At 42.8% G+C, this 17817-nt stretch overlaps 1 protein-coding gene across 1 annotated transcript in view; it reads left to right on the plus strand.

The window, feature by feature from the left end:
• Positions 1-17817, plus strand: part of LOC141743899 (bifunctional heparan sulfate N-deacetylase/N-sulfotransferase 4) — a 124579-nt gene that overhangs the window by 95961 nt on the left and 10801 nt on the right. Inside the window, exons 8-12 of the mRNA XM_074588944.1 lie at positions 9890-10072; positions 11774-11870; positions 13016-13139; positions 14404-14578; positions 15617-15787. Coding sequence (XP_074445045.1) covers positions 9890-10072; positions 11774-11870; positions 13016-13139; positions 14404-14578; positions 15617-15787 — 750 coding nt within the window. The remainder of the gene's footprint in view (positions 1-9889; positions 10073-11773; positions 11871-13015; positions 13140-14403; positions 14579-15616; positions 15788-17817) is intronic.

Below are 17817 nucleotides of genomic sequence, written 5' to 3' on the forward strand. Positions count from 1 at the left end.
TTCCACAGGGAACGTCAGTATTGCTCTGGGAGACTTTACCTTCCTCTACCCGGAGACTATGAAGTGCCACATTAATGATAATAGACATAATTCATTCCATCATTCAGAAACCAGTTAGAACCAGATCTTACTTAAGCGTATCTATAAATGTCAGAGAAACAGCCATTTATGGACGCTTTTCCAAACTAATAACCATTTTGACCATTATTTGCCATTAGCAGATACGTGAGCACTTTTCTCCCAAAGGTCAGCCGGCTCAAAGGATTGTGTTTTAACTCATTGATTGGAAGGGTAAACAGAGAGAAAAATGATTGAAGATCCAGTTTAAAAAAATAAAAGCACTGTCACTAGGGCAGGCTCTTACTGAACTTACTGAAGTCCTGCTGAAGCAAATAGAGCAGTTGCATCTTGGCCCGGTGTATTGAACTGTGGTCTGAAATACCGGGATTCCTCTATGGGTATTAATGCGTTGTTTCTTAAGATGGTCAGGTCACCAAACTTGAGGTCCATATTCGTTTCAGGACTAGTTTCTTCCTGCCTAGAAATATTGTCTTCCCTGGAACCTTCCAGAGTAGCCAAGGGACATCTCCAAGCTGTGAGGGGACGACATTCATTTAACCCCAGGTCATTGCAGGGGAGGGAAATTTGACGGAGCATTCCCCGGTGACCCGCAGTGTCTATGCGGAGAGACTCAAGTCAAGCACAAAGCTTGGCTCAAACACAGCGTTCATAAATATTTATTACCACTGTGATTAGCTGTTTGGCAGCCTGGCCACTGCTGGCTCCCCTGGTTGAATGCTGTCTAGCTGTTTTCACAGATTCCTGAGTGGCAGAGTCTCCTCCTCTTACCCAAGAATCACAGCTATGCAGGTACTACACGAGTAGAGCAAACGCTCTTTAATTGGATCTCATCGTATCCTCTGCGGTCCGCATAACTGAGGTTTAATGTTGCTTAAAACATAAGCAACGTATTTAGATTTCTTCGAAGTAATGAGAGCCCTGTTTATTTCCATTAAAATAAAAGTCAAACGGGAAGACATTTTCTGACTATTTTCCACTCACACAAATAAGAGGCCCCATAAGATATTTTGGAAATTCTGGAAAACTAATTAGTTTTGCTACAGAGATATTTAATCTGTGCTATAAAGTGATCCCTCCTGGATTATGTGCAATATCTACATGCTACTCAAACATGTCATTATTTAATTAGGTATTAGGCATTTATCAACAGGCACGCACAAATAAGAAAGCAGAGCTGACCCTTCCCTAGAAATAAGGCCAAGGAGCAGGAAAGCTTGAGGAGGGCAAAAGCAGCAGAGCCTGCAGGCGGATTGATGGTGATGGCTCCAGCCTGAGCCCTCCGACATCATCTGTCATCTCCCCACACACACGCGTGAGCAATGCCCCCACACGGGATGCTGACTCCACAGCTTCCCCGGGCAGTCCGTTCCAATGCTTGACAACCCTTTCAGTGAAGAAATTTCTCCTAATATCCAATCTAAACCTCCCCTGACACAACTTGAGGCTGTTTCCCCTCATCCCATCACTTGGTACTTGTCACCTCGCTACGCCCTCCTTTCAGGTAGTTGTAGAGAGGTATGAGGTCTCCCTTCAGCCTCCTTTTCTCCAGGCTGAACAACCCCAGTTCCCTCACCCGCTCCTCATAAGACTTGTTCTCCAGACCCCTCACCAGCTCCGTTGCCCCCTCTCTGGATCCTGACTGGCGCTTCTGTAGTCAGGGGCCCAAACAATCGGTGCTGTTGTTATTTCACTTCCACAGACCCAAAAGCAAAAATTTTACTTTACCTACGTATACAGGGGAGGCAGAGTGTATTATTTAGAATAATTTTTGCCTTTTTCCGTGCTGTGATAAATACAAGGCTTGTGAGGCAAGCCTCATGGTGTCCTAGGGGACACCATTCAAAGGCACTGCAGAAGACCTTGGCCTGGTGCTGGCCCCCGGTGGTCATTCACCCATCAGCTCAGGCCAGCCCTCCTGCTGCCGTGGCAGTACTGTCAGGACAATATATGCAGCATTAAGAACAGTAAGGGAGAATTATCGTTATTTCAGTGCAGTAACAGAGAAAGCTTCACGATTTTCTATAGATGCAGCCAGATGTAATTTGGTATCATAAACCGATGGCCAAGGAATACTCACATTCTTCATCGGCACAAAGTAATTGAAGCTGAACTGATTTTTATCTGCAGAGGATTATGACTAAAGAGGTCGACAGCCTCGACCAGTATTTTGTAGTTGCTTGACAGAATTAACAAGGAGCGAGCGATATATACCGTCAAGGCAAAGGGTTATTGATAGCTATCTCCTTACACAAACTCCTGTGATCATCTTTGAAAACTGAAGACCGAAACCATCTGAGACTTCTCAGAGCTGTGTCTTTGATGATGCTTTTGTTATTCTGTCAGAAATGGTTGGTGTACAAATCTGACTTAACCCAAATCCATTTTCACCTTCTTCATTTGTGTGATTTTAAATGGGGTTTATTGTCGAGTCTGAACTGAATAGGTTGATTATTTTTTTAGAGGAAGTTTATAGTCTAAGGAAGCCTTTTCAATGAGAAAACACAGGTGGCAACAAAACAAATTCTTGTATCATGAATTTCACTTAAAAAAGAAAATACGTGCTTATAACAGGAGGGTTGAATTGCTCTAGACTTCTGCAAAGACTTCATGGAGCCCATAGACGTAACTGGTAGGACCGCGTTCACAGAAGTCATTAAACCTTGGCCACAATTAGATGTACTGCCGATCACTTATACAAGTGTGACAAATGAACAGACATAAAAAAATCCATTTAGTTTTTCCACCCTAATGCAGCTACGCACTGATTGCATAAAGTCATCAACAGCAGCAGTTATTTTTTCACAGGCTCTGAAAGCATGCCCTAATAGTAAAAAAAAAAAAAAAAAAAAAATCCACTTTTTTTTAATTGCAGGCTTTAAAAAAAAAAAAAAACCAACAAACTAATGGAGTGGAACTTCCTAACTAGCTTTCTTCATATAGGACCTGACTTGTCAGGGATACCAAAGATGTATATAACACAGGAAACAGTTGCTGTGTTGGAATGTGGTCATGATTTAGCCTTTATTTTAAAAGTGAGACTTGGGTAGATATTAGAAAATAAAAAACAGACATAGCAACTTGATTCTCATAGGGAAAGGAACAACGCACAGGATTTTTCTGTCAATAATAAAGAATTCATTTAATCGTACCAACTAAATAATGCAAAAGTAGAAAGCGTTCCTGGGTAAATGAGAAACAATTTCGCTCTTTGAATAGGGAATGTTAAAACAACATAGATACCCTACAACATTTGCAGAGCTGTCCCAAGGCCACGTAGCACCACTGATCGACAGCAGCTTCCCCTCCCATCGCCGGGAGCACTTTGGGTGGAATACAGACACTCTAATGAATATGGGCATGGGAAATAAAACGCCATTCAACAGTTTTCTTTCCCCTTCAATCAAAGACAAAAATGTTTCTTTCCAAACACTGCCTTTGTTGCTTTCTTTAGAGGTATCATGTTTGGAAAATATTTGATTATCCTGTCAAGAATGCTAAAATATAGAAAGATGTGCAGAGCGGAAATAGAGTAAAAGTAAAAAAAGCGATTTTCAGGCATATAAATGATTTTGCTTCAGTAGCAGGAGGGTCATGAATATGAATAGCGCTGAATTCTAGAGAAACAATTTGTCATTATTAAAATTAGTGCTTTGTCAACACAAAAATCTCACTCCCAGCTTCCTTTTTGTGCTGCTGCACAAACAGCTGCATTAAGGGCCCACGCGTTCTGGGATTCATTATCAGTGAATGGGGCTCTGGCTCATAAGGTACAAGAAAAGTCTGTAATCCATAATAGGAGGCTGTCAGGATGTGAAATATATTAAACACTCGAAACTGAAAGAGGTATTTCTGTGGTCAGCCTAGCATAGAGCTACTTGGTATTAGTAAATGGACACTTGACAGTTTTGCATTTCTCAGCCATGACATCCCATTTACACATTCAGAAATACAACATGCTGCCATCTAGATCCAATTATGAGAGTTTGCTCTTGGAGCAACTGTACAGCATTTTTCGGAGCACAATGGAAATAGACAGAATAGCAAAATTCATTTTTTTCTGGGAAACATTCATGCAAGAGAGGAAGGGAGAAGAGCAGTAAATATGCCAGCACGTTTCTACAAGAACAGGATGCCTGCACCATATATTTCCCAACACGTCTTTGTTTTGCACGAGGTTGAGCTATACCCCTGGTTTATTTTGCATGCATTAATTCCTCCTTTCTTGCAAATTTTATTTAAGAGGTGCAGAAGCAAGGAAAAAAGTTGTTAAAGGCAGCAAACAAGTTCCCCTTAGAGGAACAGGATTCACATGTGAGACCTGTCTCTATTCCTGGGCTTCCCAGCCATTGCTGGAAAGGGACAAAGGACGAGCAGGAGGAAAGGACCTAAAAGGGAACATTGATCCCATTCCATTATTGAATGGCTGAGGGGATGAGGTGGAGCACATTCGTACATAAGTTTTGTAATTGTTTTTTTCATTGCAAGCGCTAGATCGATGGACAGGCAGAGTTTCAAATATCAACATAAAGGTATCAGCCAATATTGGATTCCCAATATTGGATAGCCATCCTTGAGACTGGCTGGGCACGCCAGTGAGACTGGTCGGGTTACATTTCAGCTGGAAGCCGGAGCACTGACAGTCCTTTTTCCGTGAATCTCCATCCTAGCACGTAGGCGTATGTTATTCTCAAGGAGAAACCAGAAGCTTTGTGGTAATTTCATAATCGTTTTAATTGTCTAGGATAGATGGCAAGGGCGGTGGTGGCTATGGAGCACGGGCTCCTGTGGAACAGAGAGGAAGCGGCCATATTTAATATCAGCTCCCGTACAAATCAACACAACTGCAGATTTCACTCAGGCTGGAGGGATTCGCACCAGCTGAGGGTGGGATGTACCCTCGGTCATCCAAAGGCACAGCTTTGAAGTGAAACATCAAACATTTCTGCACTCAAAGCTGCGTGTACTGCATAAGCTAAATTCTGCAGTAAACAAATGCCCACACGGGAAGGATAGAGTTTTAAAAGCAAATGCGTCCTCATTTTGGAAGTCCCTTTACCCTTTGAGACCTTCAGGATGTTTATGTTCCTAGTGGTCATGTATAGTAAGGAATTTAAGCCTCTGGAAGCATAGCCAAGCGGCTAACGGGATCTTCGTAGCTACGTGGCTACTGCTAGCATGACGTGCGTCACCCAGCCAGTCTGAAAATCCCACCGGAGTTCAACATTTCTTGAAAACTTCCCTTTAAAGCTACGTCCACCCTGCAGGATCTGCAGTGGTTTGCAGTTCTCTGGGATGATTCTCCCCAAACAAACGAATAGGATTTCCAGTCTCGGGGCAGGCTAGCACCCTAGTGCCCTCCAGAGACGTATAGCTAACCTTCATCCAAAAGCAAGTGCTTTTAGTTCAGATTGTGCTTAAGAGTAGATAAACCTCTGTATTCTGCATTAATAGGTACACAGGGCTGTGCATCTGGAGAAAGTTACCTCTGAGTACAGAATGCAGTTTCAGGGCACTACAAGCAGATCTAGCATGGTTTATATTCCAATAAATTTGAAAGCAGCCCTTTATTTTTCTCTACTAATCTAGATGTCATTTTATATATATAACACAAGCACCTGTATACACAGCGTATTCTCTATATGCTATGTTTGTATCTAAAATTTCTGGATATAATTGATTTTAAAAAGCCCTGGAAACAAGAAGCAGACAGTAAAACCGTGTGGTGGTGCTGTCATTGGTTTACAAGCAATCTCATAAGGGTGACCGGTTCAGGTTTGTTAGTAAGTCACTAACTAAATATTATGGTTTAGGAGCAGAGGAGCTGGTAAATATCCAGATGCAGGATATAGCTTGTGTTAGATTCTGTCAGGTGGAGGAATCGTAAAATACCCTTTCTTTCCCCCTGCCCACCCAGCCTAATGGAATTAATACGATTCATCAGCCAGATGGCACATTAACTGCACAGGTGCTTTGAGAAATTTAGGACCACTGTTCTCCTCCCACCTCTTTCTTTTGAGAAGAGAAATTGCAGACCATTGTGGGTATCTCTGAAATGTTAATACAGAGCAGGCAACAGAAACCAGGAGAAAAAAAAAAAAAGCCCATTACAACAGCAAGATCAGAATTTCCACCGTCTGTGGGGCACAGCTCTCCATTCATTCCCATTTAATATAGATAGAAATAAGATGCTCCTAGAAGGGCTGCATGGGTCACCCTAGGGAGAGGAGATTAATTCTTTGCAAATCACACCATCCCTCTGCGCCTCAGTTTTGTCATGAGCAAAACATAAATCTCAGAATTCTCTTCTTTTTTGTGCAAGACTTCGAAAGCCATAGCTAAAAACCCATAGATGTTTCTTACAATAAAATGAGGAGTTAAAAATACAATTAAAAAGTGTGTTTCTGTAAAAAAAGGACCCTGGGTATAAAAGAGAGAAAGTGATTTTGAGAAAAATGTATTACGGGGGTATTAGAGGGAGGCAGCGGCTGAGATCTAGATCAGAGGGTGGATGGCAGAAAGAGAGAAAAAAGCAAAAAGAAAGTTTTCCTACCTACACCTTCACCATTCTCGTCCCTTTGCACCTCTCAAATTATGAGTGATCACAGCAATGGGGACGGAGGGAGAGATAAATTGCTCGAGCTAATAAGACACCGCGTGGGTACAAACCACCGCATCATTTGAACACCAGCATCCTGCTAAGAGTCTGTGTTCTGGCACCAAAGCAGCACACAACCCACCTCGCTTCCCGTGGCGCGTTGGCTAGAGATCGTATAGTGACAGCAAGGGATTTTACTTGGTGACTCGCTGCGCATCCGTGGAACACGCCTTGCTTGTGCCAGTTTAACCTTAAGAGTAATGCCAGCCAGCCAGAGCCCTTTCCCCAGCCTCGGGAATTTGAAACTATTTATTGCCTTTGTAGCGCTCTCTTGCGCAGAGCGGCATCCTGCCTCCCTCCTAAAAGCATTTTCCTCACCTTGATGAAGTGCTGCCTGCTGGTGAGTCTCAGTCTCTGTGCTGTAGCTTCCTTTTTGTCCTAGAAGGTATGACAACAAAGCTCTTTCTCTTTTATCCACCAACTTTGCTGAGAGTGCTGCGGGAGGGGACACTCCTTGATTTGCACCCATTTCTTCACTCTTGCCCTCCGAGCTGGTTCTGAAGCCTTTTTGGGTCCACCAAAACAGCACAGCAAAGCAGCGCGACAGCGTTGTGTTGTCCCGGCACCAGCATCGTGCTATTTCAGCACATTTCTAGGCTATTGCATTTTCTATGGATTGATTCATCAGCATGAAAACAAACTTTTGTGTCCATCCCTGCTGTAAACACGAACAGTTCAGACCCGTCTCCTTTTGTCTCAACTGATACGGAGATAAAGCAAAGAATTAGTTATGGTTTTATCCCATGCATAATGCATCATATTTAGGGTTTTTTCCACTTCAAAAAAGATCAATGGAGCAAAAGAAGTCAAGAGAGATGTCCAAGATCTTTTGACTTCATAAAGAGTGATCAATTGGATCTTTTGGATTGGAGTGCAGCCTAATGAAACTCTTAAAATAAGCTAATACCCATCTCCTATAAGTATCTTTTTACATTTAAAAAAATCTCATTCAAAATCAAGTGTAAAAAAAAGGCAAAAAGAGCAAGTAGATCTGCTTGCATACTTTATTTGCTACAATAATATTAAATTGCTGCAATAATATTAAATGTCATTGACAGACCCTTTAGCACTTATCAAAAAAACACTTCAGAGACAAAATTATATTCTCTATCAACATTTTTTAGAAGTGTTTTCCTTTTCAGCATTTTAAACTAGTTTGCAGGAAGCACATGTCACATTTTGAGGAGCTGAACTCTAAACCGGAAAGGATACGTTTGCGTTGGGGTTTCTGGAGAGGGGAGGAGGAGGTCAGTAGGCTGGAAACCCAAAGAAGAAGATTCATTACCTTGCTTCTAAGTTTCTGGGCTACTGCACGCGGGCATGCACAAAGACCAGGGCAATTTTAGTGTTCTCTCCAGTTGCGTCAAACACTTTCAGTCATAAAATGCACAGGCGCTGGAATCCGCGCAGTCAAGCCGACAGAAAAAAAGATCTTGTACAGCTGCCAGTCTCGGCTCAACAGGGGCTCAGAACAGAATAAAAGCGAAGAATAAATTACCTTTTGTGAAATAAAGTGGGCACAGCGCAAACACACTGCAGATGGGCCATAAGGGACACTTTCTCCTAAGTTCCATCCATCTTCACCTTACAGGAGTACTAAAAGCCTTATCAATAATTTAACAAACTAATGGACATGTTTTTAAACATTGTGGGCTGATGCTTAAAGAAGCACCACGTTGGCAGAGCAAGCTGGTGAAAGTGGAAAGCTTGTGGCTTTTTCTTCTGTGGTTAATTGAAAGCCAGGCCAGCGTGGTGCGCGACGGACGCAGTATTTTTGTCAGCAGCAGAGCTCAAAACCGGGACCACAAAACAGCAACGTACGAAAGGGCAGACTTCATCTTCATGTGGGAGCAACGGTTGGTTTTTAAATACCTCCAGGGATGGTGCCTCAACCACTTCCCTGGGCAGCCTGTTCCAGTGCTTGATAACCCTTTTGGTGAAGAAATTTTTCCTAACATCCATCCTAAACCTCCCCTGGTGCAACTCGAGGCTGTTTCCTCTTGTTCCATCACCTGTTACTTGGAAGAAGAGACTGACCCCCAGCTTGCTACAACCTCCTTTCAGGTAGTCGTAGGGAGCAATAAGGTCTCCCCTCAGCCTCGTACACCTTGGCATCTCCGGCATATCTAACATACACAGCCTAAACATTGTCCCCCACGTCTGGGTTGTGCAAGACATCACTCAGACTACAACCAGCTTCCCTCGAGACACGGGGAGAAAAAAGCCTCACTGACCTGAGCGCCCACCCAGGGTGCTGGAGACCCAGATCTCCTGCTGCAGCTCTCAAAGGAGGAAGGTGCCGATGCTGCCTCCTCTCTGCTACCTGCCCATCCCTTTATAAGCTCACAGTTGTGCTGGCAATCCCCATTCCTAATCATCCGAAAAGAGATCACCTGGATGTAGATACCTATCTGTAAAGCAAGCAGTTTACCTGGGAATTAAACTGCTAAACTTACCACCACCATATTGCGAAGTTCACTGTAACCAACATTATACCTCTAATTTTTGACTTGGCGTCGAGGCCTCCTTGAGGCATGATGCCGTTATTGAGAAGTGCACTGCCTGACATGCTTTCCTGTTTATTTGCTGTGGTCACGTTAGTTAATTTGTACTTTGTGTGATCTGCTGCATATTATCGATTGTCAGCTTCAGAGGTGGTGCTGAAAAAGAAGAAAATATACACTGTTCAGTTACCACTATGATGTTATTTCTTGATGACACTGTAATTAAATTCCATTGTCATTGCGCGTGCTATCTTAGGCCAATGTACTGAGTAAAACAGCCAAGTAACAGCACTCATTTTGATACCCTGCAGGTATTTAAAGATGGGTGGACATGGTGCTGAGGGACATGGTTTAGTGGTGGGTTTGGCAGTGCTGGGTTAATGGTTGGACTCCATGATCTTAAAGATCCCTTCCAACATAGACGAGTCTATGATTTATGATTCTGTGATTCTCTTGTTCTATGATCTGACCCTCACAGAGAGGCTAGGAAGTGCAACTAGTTTAACTTTGTCATCGTCTTCTTTCAGGTTTGGAGGGGGGGGGTGGAGATGGTTTGGTAAAGCTCCCGGGAGCCCCCATGCCTGCCCTTCCAGCCAGAAGCTGCCATCTCCTGATGTCCAGCCACTGAAAGGTTTCTCTTGCCTCCTAGATCAGCATCTTCATGACCCATTTGTCTAATTACGGGAACGACCGCCTGGGCTTATACACCTTTGCGAACCTGGCCAACTTTGTTAAGAGCTCGACCAACCTGAAACTGCAGACGCTGCCCCCAGTTCAGCTGGCTCAGAAGTACTTTGAGCTCTTCCCGGAGCAGACGGACCCTCTTTGGCAGGTAATGTCGCATCCTCTTCCTCCTCCAGTTGCAATCCGCTTGTTGAAATAAGAATCTTTTTCTATAAATATAAAAATAAAAAATCCCCACTTCACATTCAGATACGTTATTTCTTCCTGCACACTGCCTTAGATTATTCAAGTTTTCTTGAGGGACCAGTGTTTTTGACTAGAAATGGATTAGCTTCTGCTTACGCCAAACCAGGCACGCGAAAAGCAATTAGTGCCGTTTATGTGAGAGAAAGCTTCCCTTCCCATCCCTCCTGTCTGTAGTTTTGCCGATGTATCACGTTGTGTTAACTGATACTGGTAAGATGCCCGCAGACAGCTGGCAGCGAGAACTATCTCAGGGCAAACGATGCAGATTCATTGCACCCTTTCAGGGAGGAACTGGTAATGTTGGATCACAGCTATGAGGAGGATTTCCCACCATCTGAACCCCATTCAATGAAATAGCGAGGAAAAGGGAAATCAGGAGGGGTCAGCGCAGCAAACACAGAAATGGGCAGCGATTTTAAGAGTGGAAGAGGGTTTCTGCACAGATTCACTGTTCTCTGTCCCTGCTTCAAACGCACAATAGCGCTGCTTGTAATCTCAACGCTGTAATTTCCTAATCATTGTTACACATATCTGGGTCTTCTCTTATTCAGAATATGCTGTGCCACGCTGTGCTTTTAGCTATGCAGGCATAAATCCAGAGTGACTCCACAGGGATCTGTGCAGTTACTTTGCCTTACAGTGGCAAAAAGGAGAAGGAAATTTCCCTATTATTTTTGGCCCAGATCTTCTTGGCAAAAGAAGTATACATCTATAACATTTCCATTGAGTTTAGCAGAGCCGCAGTGATTCACATCAGTTAATGATTTTCTCCATTATATTTTGTTAACTTTATTCACCAGCAAACTGTATCTTCTGTTACCAGCCAAATACTACGCAAAAGCAGTATCTATACGGTAACTGCTTTAAAGAGCAGTCAGTCCTAACCTTTTCTGTAGGGTCTTCTGTTCACACGTTTTTATTTTGCATTCATAAGTAGCAGAAAGATAAGGAGATGAATAATACCCCACATTTCTATTTTGTCCTTCCTTTCGGGTTCTTACATAAATTAAAATTGGTGCTAAGTCCTGTGCATCTGAAACCGTTTTGTCACCTAAGAAAGTAATGCCTTGAAGCTATTCAAACAGAGGTTTCCATTTTAACCTCAAATGAAAACTTGATTAAATCAATGTTTTAATCTTTTTTTCCTTCTTTTTTTTTTCTTTTCTTTTTTTCTAACGACTGAACTTAATCCTCAGTCATGCAAAACCATTACATACACATTGAATTTTAGTCAAAGGGACCACATACATGCCTGCCTATGTGCCTGTGGACTCCGAGTTTATTAAATGAGCCTGACTAACGGAGAGAAGGAAAAGCAGTAGTCTCACAGGGTGTGGATTTTGACACCAGTCCTTCCACGATTTGCACAACTGTGTAGCGTTACTGGCTTCACTGGGATCCCTGGAAGGAGTTTGGTCCCTGCGTACCAGATCCGTACCAGAGTGCTCAATATCTGTCAAGAGTGAATTCGTATGAGGAAATGTGGGATTTTACTGTTTAGTGTAAGGCTCTGGCATTAGTGCATAACATTTAGATCCTGCAAAGACTCGGGTGCATGCATACATTTAGGAGACCCCCAGCATGATCTTCTTTTCTTCTTCAGAATCCGTGTGACGATAAACGACACAGGGATATTTGGTCCAGAGACAAAACTTGTGACCACCTACCCAAATTTCTTGTGATAGGACCTCAGAAAACAGGTAAGAAGTCATGAATTTGTAAGCGAAGCCAGCCCCCCCACCACCCAATTTTGTACCTGTGTATTTGTGTCCTGTAAAGTGAAGCCAGCTCCCTGCTATAGAGATGGTGGCTCCCCATCCCTACGGGATTCAGACAGTAACTCCTTCACTTCACAGAAAGGGACAACTATAGTAAAATTGCATTCATTCACCATTAAAAAACCCCCTATGCTGTCAGGCTGCCCTATGTTAAGATTATTAAGTTCTTTGAGAAATTACTCAAACATCGTCTGAGCCCCTACTTGACAATAAATGTATTTACCACCTTGCTGGCCTCTGAGGCTCTCAGGGCATTATTTGAATTAAGCCCCATATTCCCACTCCCAAGATAGCTCTTGCTGTTGTGGACATATTACACAAAGTGGATGCTGAGGCAGGGAAATGAATGACTAATCCAAGATCACACAGAAACTCTGCGACAGTGACAAAGAGACGGCAGGTCTTGATTCATAGTCCGATGATAGCTTGCATAGCAGCAAATCATTGAAGAGCAAGTTTAAAGACACATTCTCCAAAATTTCATTTACTACCATAGATCATTTCCAGTTGTTTTTGTCAAAAAAAAAATCCAAAAAAGTACTGTTACTGGCACTTCAAAGCATACTTATTACATTCGGGTTTGTTAGCGTTGAAGTAGACAATTTATTCCTCAATAGCAGACCCCCAGGAAAAACGCACAGAGGACAGAGGTGCAGGTCTGGCAGCAACAAAAGCACAGTCCCATAATTAGCGCTTTCAAAAGGTTTTGTGCGACGTAAATAGTTTCAAAACAAACGTGTTCAGGCCGAATTCCCTCACTGGTTAAATACACAGTCAAGCAAGCAATGTTGTGAACAGCAATATCGCTCTTGCATCAGAGGGCAGAATTCAGAGTTTGGAAATGGGAAAAGTTCGCTGAGCGGAGAAATCCGCATGTGTTCCCCCCTCCCTCTGAAAGCCCCTTGAGCTTACCCAGGCCTTTCATCAGTAGGCAACTTTCTCATAAAAGCTAACCTCATTTTCCTGTACATCTCAGCGTGCATTGATGTAAAGTACTTTCTTGAATGAATAAAGTCAAAGGTTTGGTTTTTTCTGTTTCCTAACGGCATCTCTTTTTGTTGTCGTAGGAACAACAGCGCTTTATTTATTTCTTCTGATGCATCCTTCCATTATCAGTAATCTCCCTAGTCCAAAAACTTTTGAAGAAGTTCAGTTCTTCAACGGAAACAACTACCACAAGGGAATTGACTGGTAAGAAGACTAACAGGAAAAGAAGTGTGCATTAGTAATACATGGTAAATCACAGTGGAACAATTACAGCAGCATGTATGACATCGACATAATTACTGGATGAATTTGTTACGCGTGGCATTATCAGACAGAAAGAGAAACTGATTTGTAATGATGGGACGTTTAATCAAGTCCTCAATTTTGTTTAGATATTACAGTAACAAATTTCTTATTTTTTTCATGCATTTTAATACAATAGCCAGCTCTGTTACGATCTCTGTCTTCATGCTGAATAGAACCTCTGACTTTTCATAACCGTTATCTATACTGAATTACACTCTTTTTCTTCAAAAGCGGCTTTTCATGAAGTAAGATTCAATTCGTCTCTTCATGAGGAAAAAAAGCCACTGTAAAGCATTTCAGCTGCTATTCCTATCGCAACTTTAAATATTGCTTTTACTTCTTTTTTGCGTAAGAAAAGCATTTTTGTAAGGCTTTCGTTTCCACGGGGAACAGCAGTTCTCATCCTTGTGTGAAAACTGAAATACAAGACAAACATCACACGAGACCGAGACAGATTAATCTGGAGCGGTTTCCCTTGCCCCCGCACAGCCTGGAGAGCGTGCGGAGCAAACGAGGCCGACCGATAAAAGCAGGCTCTCCCCACAACTACGACCAGCTTCTCGGTTCAAGGTGTCATGAAAAATAAAGGGAAAGAAAAGCATGGCGTTTTTCTTCACCCAAAAATGCCTGCGGAACAATTTCAACCTTCTGCTTTGTTTGAATTCTTCGCCCTTTCAGTTGAACCTTCTGTTTCACTTACTTAGAATCCATTTTAAGTGGAAAAGACCATTCAAAGCCAAAATTCAGATCTGGCATTCCGAAAACGTCTGAAAGAAAAGATGTGTTGGTTCCAAAATGAAAATCTCAACAATGTTAAAATTAAATGGTTGACATTTTGAAACTTTTCCCATTTTTTTCTGCAGCTAAAGCTGAACTCACTCCAAACCGGTGAAAGATATCCCTTTGACATTGAACCTATTAGCAAAAATTCCATCCATCAAAGGAAAAAAACCTAATTACCTGACTTCATGGAGGCTTTAGCTGTTACCAGCACCATGTAAGAGCCCCCTATTCCAGTTCCGGAGTGAGCTGAGAAATTCAGTTTTCCTTCCTGCGAATTATGTCTGAAAAATTCACCTTTTCACCTACCATGAAATAGGAAGCACAGGGATGTGTCCCTTTTGTGATCCTGCTAATTCCAACAAGTTTCTTCACCTCCCAGGTACATGGATTTCTTCCCTACTCCTTCCAACATCACCACCGACCTCCTCTTTGAGAAAAGTGCCAACTATTTCCATTCTGAGGAAGCCCCTAAACGAGCTGCTTCCCTCATCCCCAAGGCCAAGATCATCACCATCCTCATCGACCCATCCGATCGGGCGTATTCCTGGTACCAGGTACGGACCTTGCCTTTGAGAAACAGACAGTGAAATCCATGGCAGGGGATGATGGCCAACATCAGTGGGAATTTGTGTCCTTGAGCAAGAATGGGATTTATCGCAAAGCATTTGCACTCTGTAGAAGCGGAAGGCTGCTGCGTGCCAGCTTTTGCAGTTGGCACCTGTGACACCAGTGTCATAAACGATGAAACTTCTCAGCACAGAGCTGCCACCAGCTGTAAACAAACAGTTTAATCTCAATTACAGCTGACACGGCATGGAGGAAAAGCAGCATTCCTCGCCCAGGGAGATACACAGGGGAAAAGGAGCATGGCCTAGCTAGAAAATCAGAGCTCTTGATGCTGAGAATGCGGAACCTCATCCCATCCTCCAGCGTGTAGGCGCTGTGCAAATATATGCAGTCTCTTCTAGAGTTTCCAAGGAGTTAAAAAGAGCTGTGTCTGGAGAGTTGTTGTGGGTTTTTTTTTCTCTCCTTGGAAACAAAAGAAAGCCTGTTGTTTTTCTGAGGAAATTCCAGGATGCTCTTTCTTGCCTTTTACTGAGCCCACACCTTTCCATAAAAAGTCTGCACTATTTAAAAAAAAACCCACCTACCTTTAGAGAGACGTTTAAGCATGCATGTAAAATATGGTGTAGTCATACAGATGAAGAAAATACTAAAAGCAGTGTTACACAGACACAAATTACTAATGTTGCAATAAGGATAAAATACACCATTTGTGGTACTGTTTTTATGAGTTCTGCGAGAAATAAAACATGGCCTAGGGCTGCAGTTTGCACCTTTTTAATATCTCATTTGCACCTTTACAACTGCCGATGTGAGATGCAAAGTGAAAAAAAAAAGCAGTAAAAAAAAAATTGTGCCTACTTTGGCAGAATTTGGATCCTGGTCCCCCCTTGGCTCCTACCCAGCAGGAGTGGCACTGGTGGGGACCCGAGGGGCTGCTGAGGCTGCAGCCCTCCCGACAGCTCTCGGGAGGCTTACAGCTTAATCTTCAGCATCCTTGTGATACGTGTCTAAATATCTCCCATTAGCATCAGCGATCCCACGAGGACCCCGCTGCCCTGAAATTCAATTTTTACGAAGTCATAACGTCCAGCCATTGGGCACCCTCGGAGATAAGGACTCTCCAGAAGAGATGCCTGACCCCCGGATGGTACGCTGTCCACATCGAAAGATGGTTAACTCACTACCCTGCTTCACAGGTAATTTCCAACCTGTTGTTTCACCAAGCTTATCGATTCTCGGGAAGTCCCAAAATGAGTATGGCCTCATCATTAGAGGTGATGAGATATTTCCCACTGGAACTCTTAGCTCTTAGGAAATGCGGATTTGACAAAATCAGGCTATTTGGCAGAAGTCTGTTGATTTTTCTGTCTTCTGATGGAAAAGATGCAACAGGAAAATGCTATGAACTGTGGCCACATGGGCTTGATGGGGGAGTTTGGGGGCTCCTTTCAGCATCATCCAAGGTTGCCAAGGCGTCTGGGTCCCAAGAAACAAGCAGCTGCAACATGAGACGACGTGGGAAGGTTTGACAAATTAATTTAGAAAATGCCAGGGCTTTTTCTAAAAAGAAACGTCATTACGCTTCCCACTCACTCCCTTTCATAGAAAATTTCACAATTGTTTGATCCTGATAAAGAATTAGCCTTTCTCAGTGTTAGAACAGTAATTCTTTCTTTTGCCCCATCTTCCTTCAGATATTTTATTGAATCCTCTTTTATAATCTTTCCCATGAAAAATTTACATAAACACATCAACCTAAAGAATATTCCCATTACTAAAAAAAATTATTTACAGATATTAACCTAAAGCAGACATTTTAGTACTGCAAAATATTTTGCCCGTGGACGTGGTCCGTAGCTCAGTTATTATGTGTATTTACCGTAAGAAGAAGTTGTAAAAGGGTATTTAATGAGCAAGAATAACAAACAAGTATCTCCAGAGATTGCTCTATGTGGGACAGAATTTTGCTGAAAGGAGACAGAACTGAGTGTTGCCGATTTAGTCGGTGATCTGGAAAAACAAAACTAAATAGAAGCTCCGTCTTTTTTGCAGTCCTCACTTGTTCTTTTTATACAGTCTCAGCTATACGACAAAGAGGAGAAGCGGGTCAATCCCATTTCCAGGAGAAAGGAGAAAGTCTCAGTTAGTCATTTACTTTCTCCTTTCATCTCTAGCCTTTCTGCTCTTTCATAAATGGGGAAGGAGCACCGCCTCCAGCAGCTGAGCTTGCAGCAAGGGCATTCCCAGGCAGTGTTGGCCTAGGAGCACACAGGGCACATCTCCTCGTCAGCCGCCACCTCCCAACTTAGTCCTCCAAAGCAGAAGGGGCTGTCCTGGCAAATTTGGGGCCCGCAAAGGGTGCCCAACATCCCATGCCCTGTTACCTGTGCTCCTTCTCTGCCCTCACTCGGGGCTGCTCACGCCTTTCACGCACCAGGGGAGGTTTAGGATGGGTATTAGGAAGATTTTCTTCACTGAAAAGGGTTACTAAGCATCGGAACAAGCTGCCCGGGGAAGTGGTGGAGTCGCCCTCCCTGGAGGTATTTAAAAGTCGGGCAGACGTGGTGCCGAGGGACATGGGTTAGCGGTGGTTTTGGCAGTGTTGGGTTAATGGTTGGACTCGACGATCTTAAAGGTCCCTTCCGATCTAGACAATTCTATGATTCTCCTGACGTAGCAAAGAGCGAGTATGGCCCTCTTATTAAACATTCAGGGGCACATTGACATATTTCTTGTAAAACCGGTAACCGCTCATGTTTCATAGTTAGAGTGATTAATTTTACAAGATCCACAACAAAATGCACTCATTCTTAATAAGGTGCACACAGAGAGTGCACTCACAGTGCTTACTAATGGGCACTCAGTAGTATGCATTCACTCGGCCTGTGCACTCCAAAACTTAATAATTCATAATAAGCCTTCACCATAAATATAAGACACGTCTGCCCAGAATAGTTATTAGTAATACTGCTTGAGATTCCACGAGACTTTTGAGACATTGTCTTAGCATTTGTTTGCTTGTGGACATCAATGTAACTTCACATCACATCAATCTTTAATTAAAAATAAAACAGAAAAACCCCTTTGCTAACAATTCTGCAAGCCTATATGGTTGATAGGCTGATGGTAAGTTTCAGATAAATTGCCACAATATCACATTTAAACATGTAATTGTATAGTTTCTGAACATCTAATTTTAAGGTCTGTATGAGCTTTTTGTTATTTT

Source organism: Larus michahellis, chromosome 5 (assembly GCF_964199755.1).
Source record: "Larus michahellis chromosome 5, bLarMic1.1, whole genome shotgun sequence".
NCBI lineage: Eukaryota > Metazoa > Chordata > Aves > Charadriiformes > Laridae > Larus > Larus michahellis.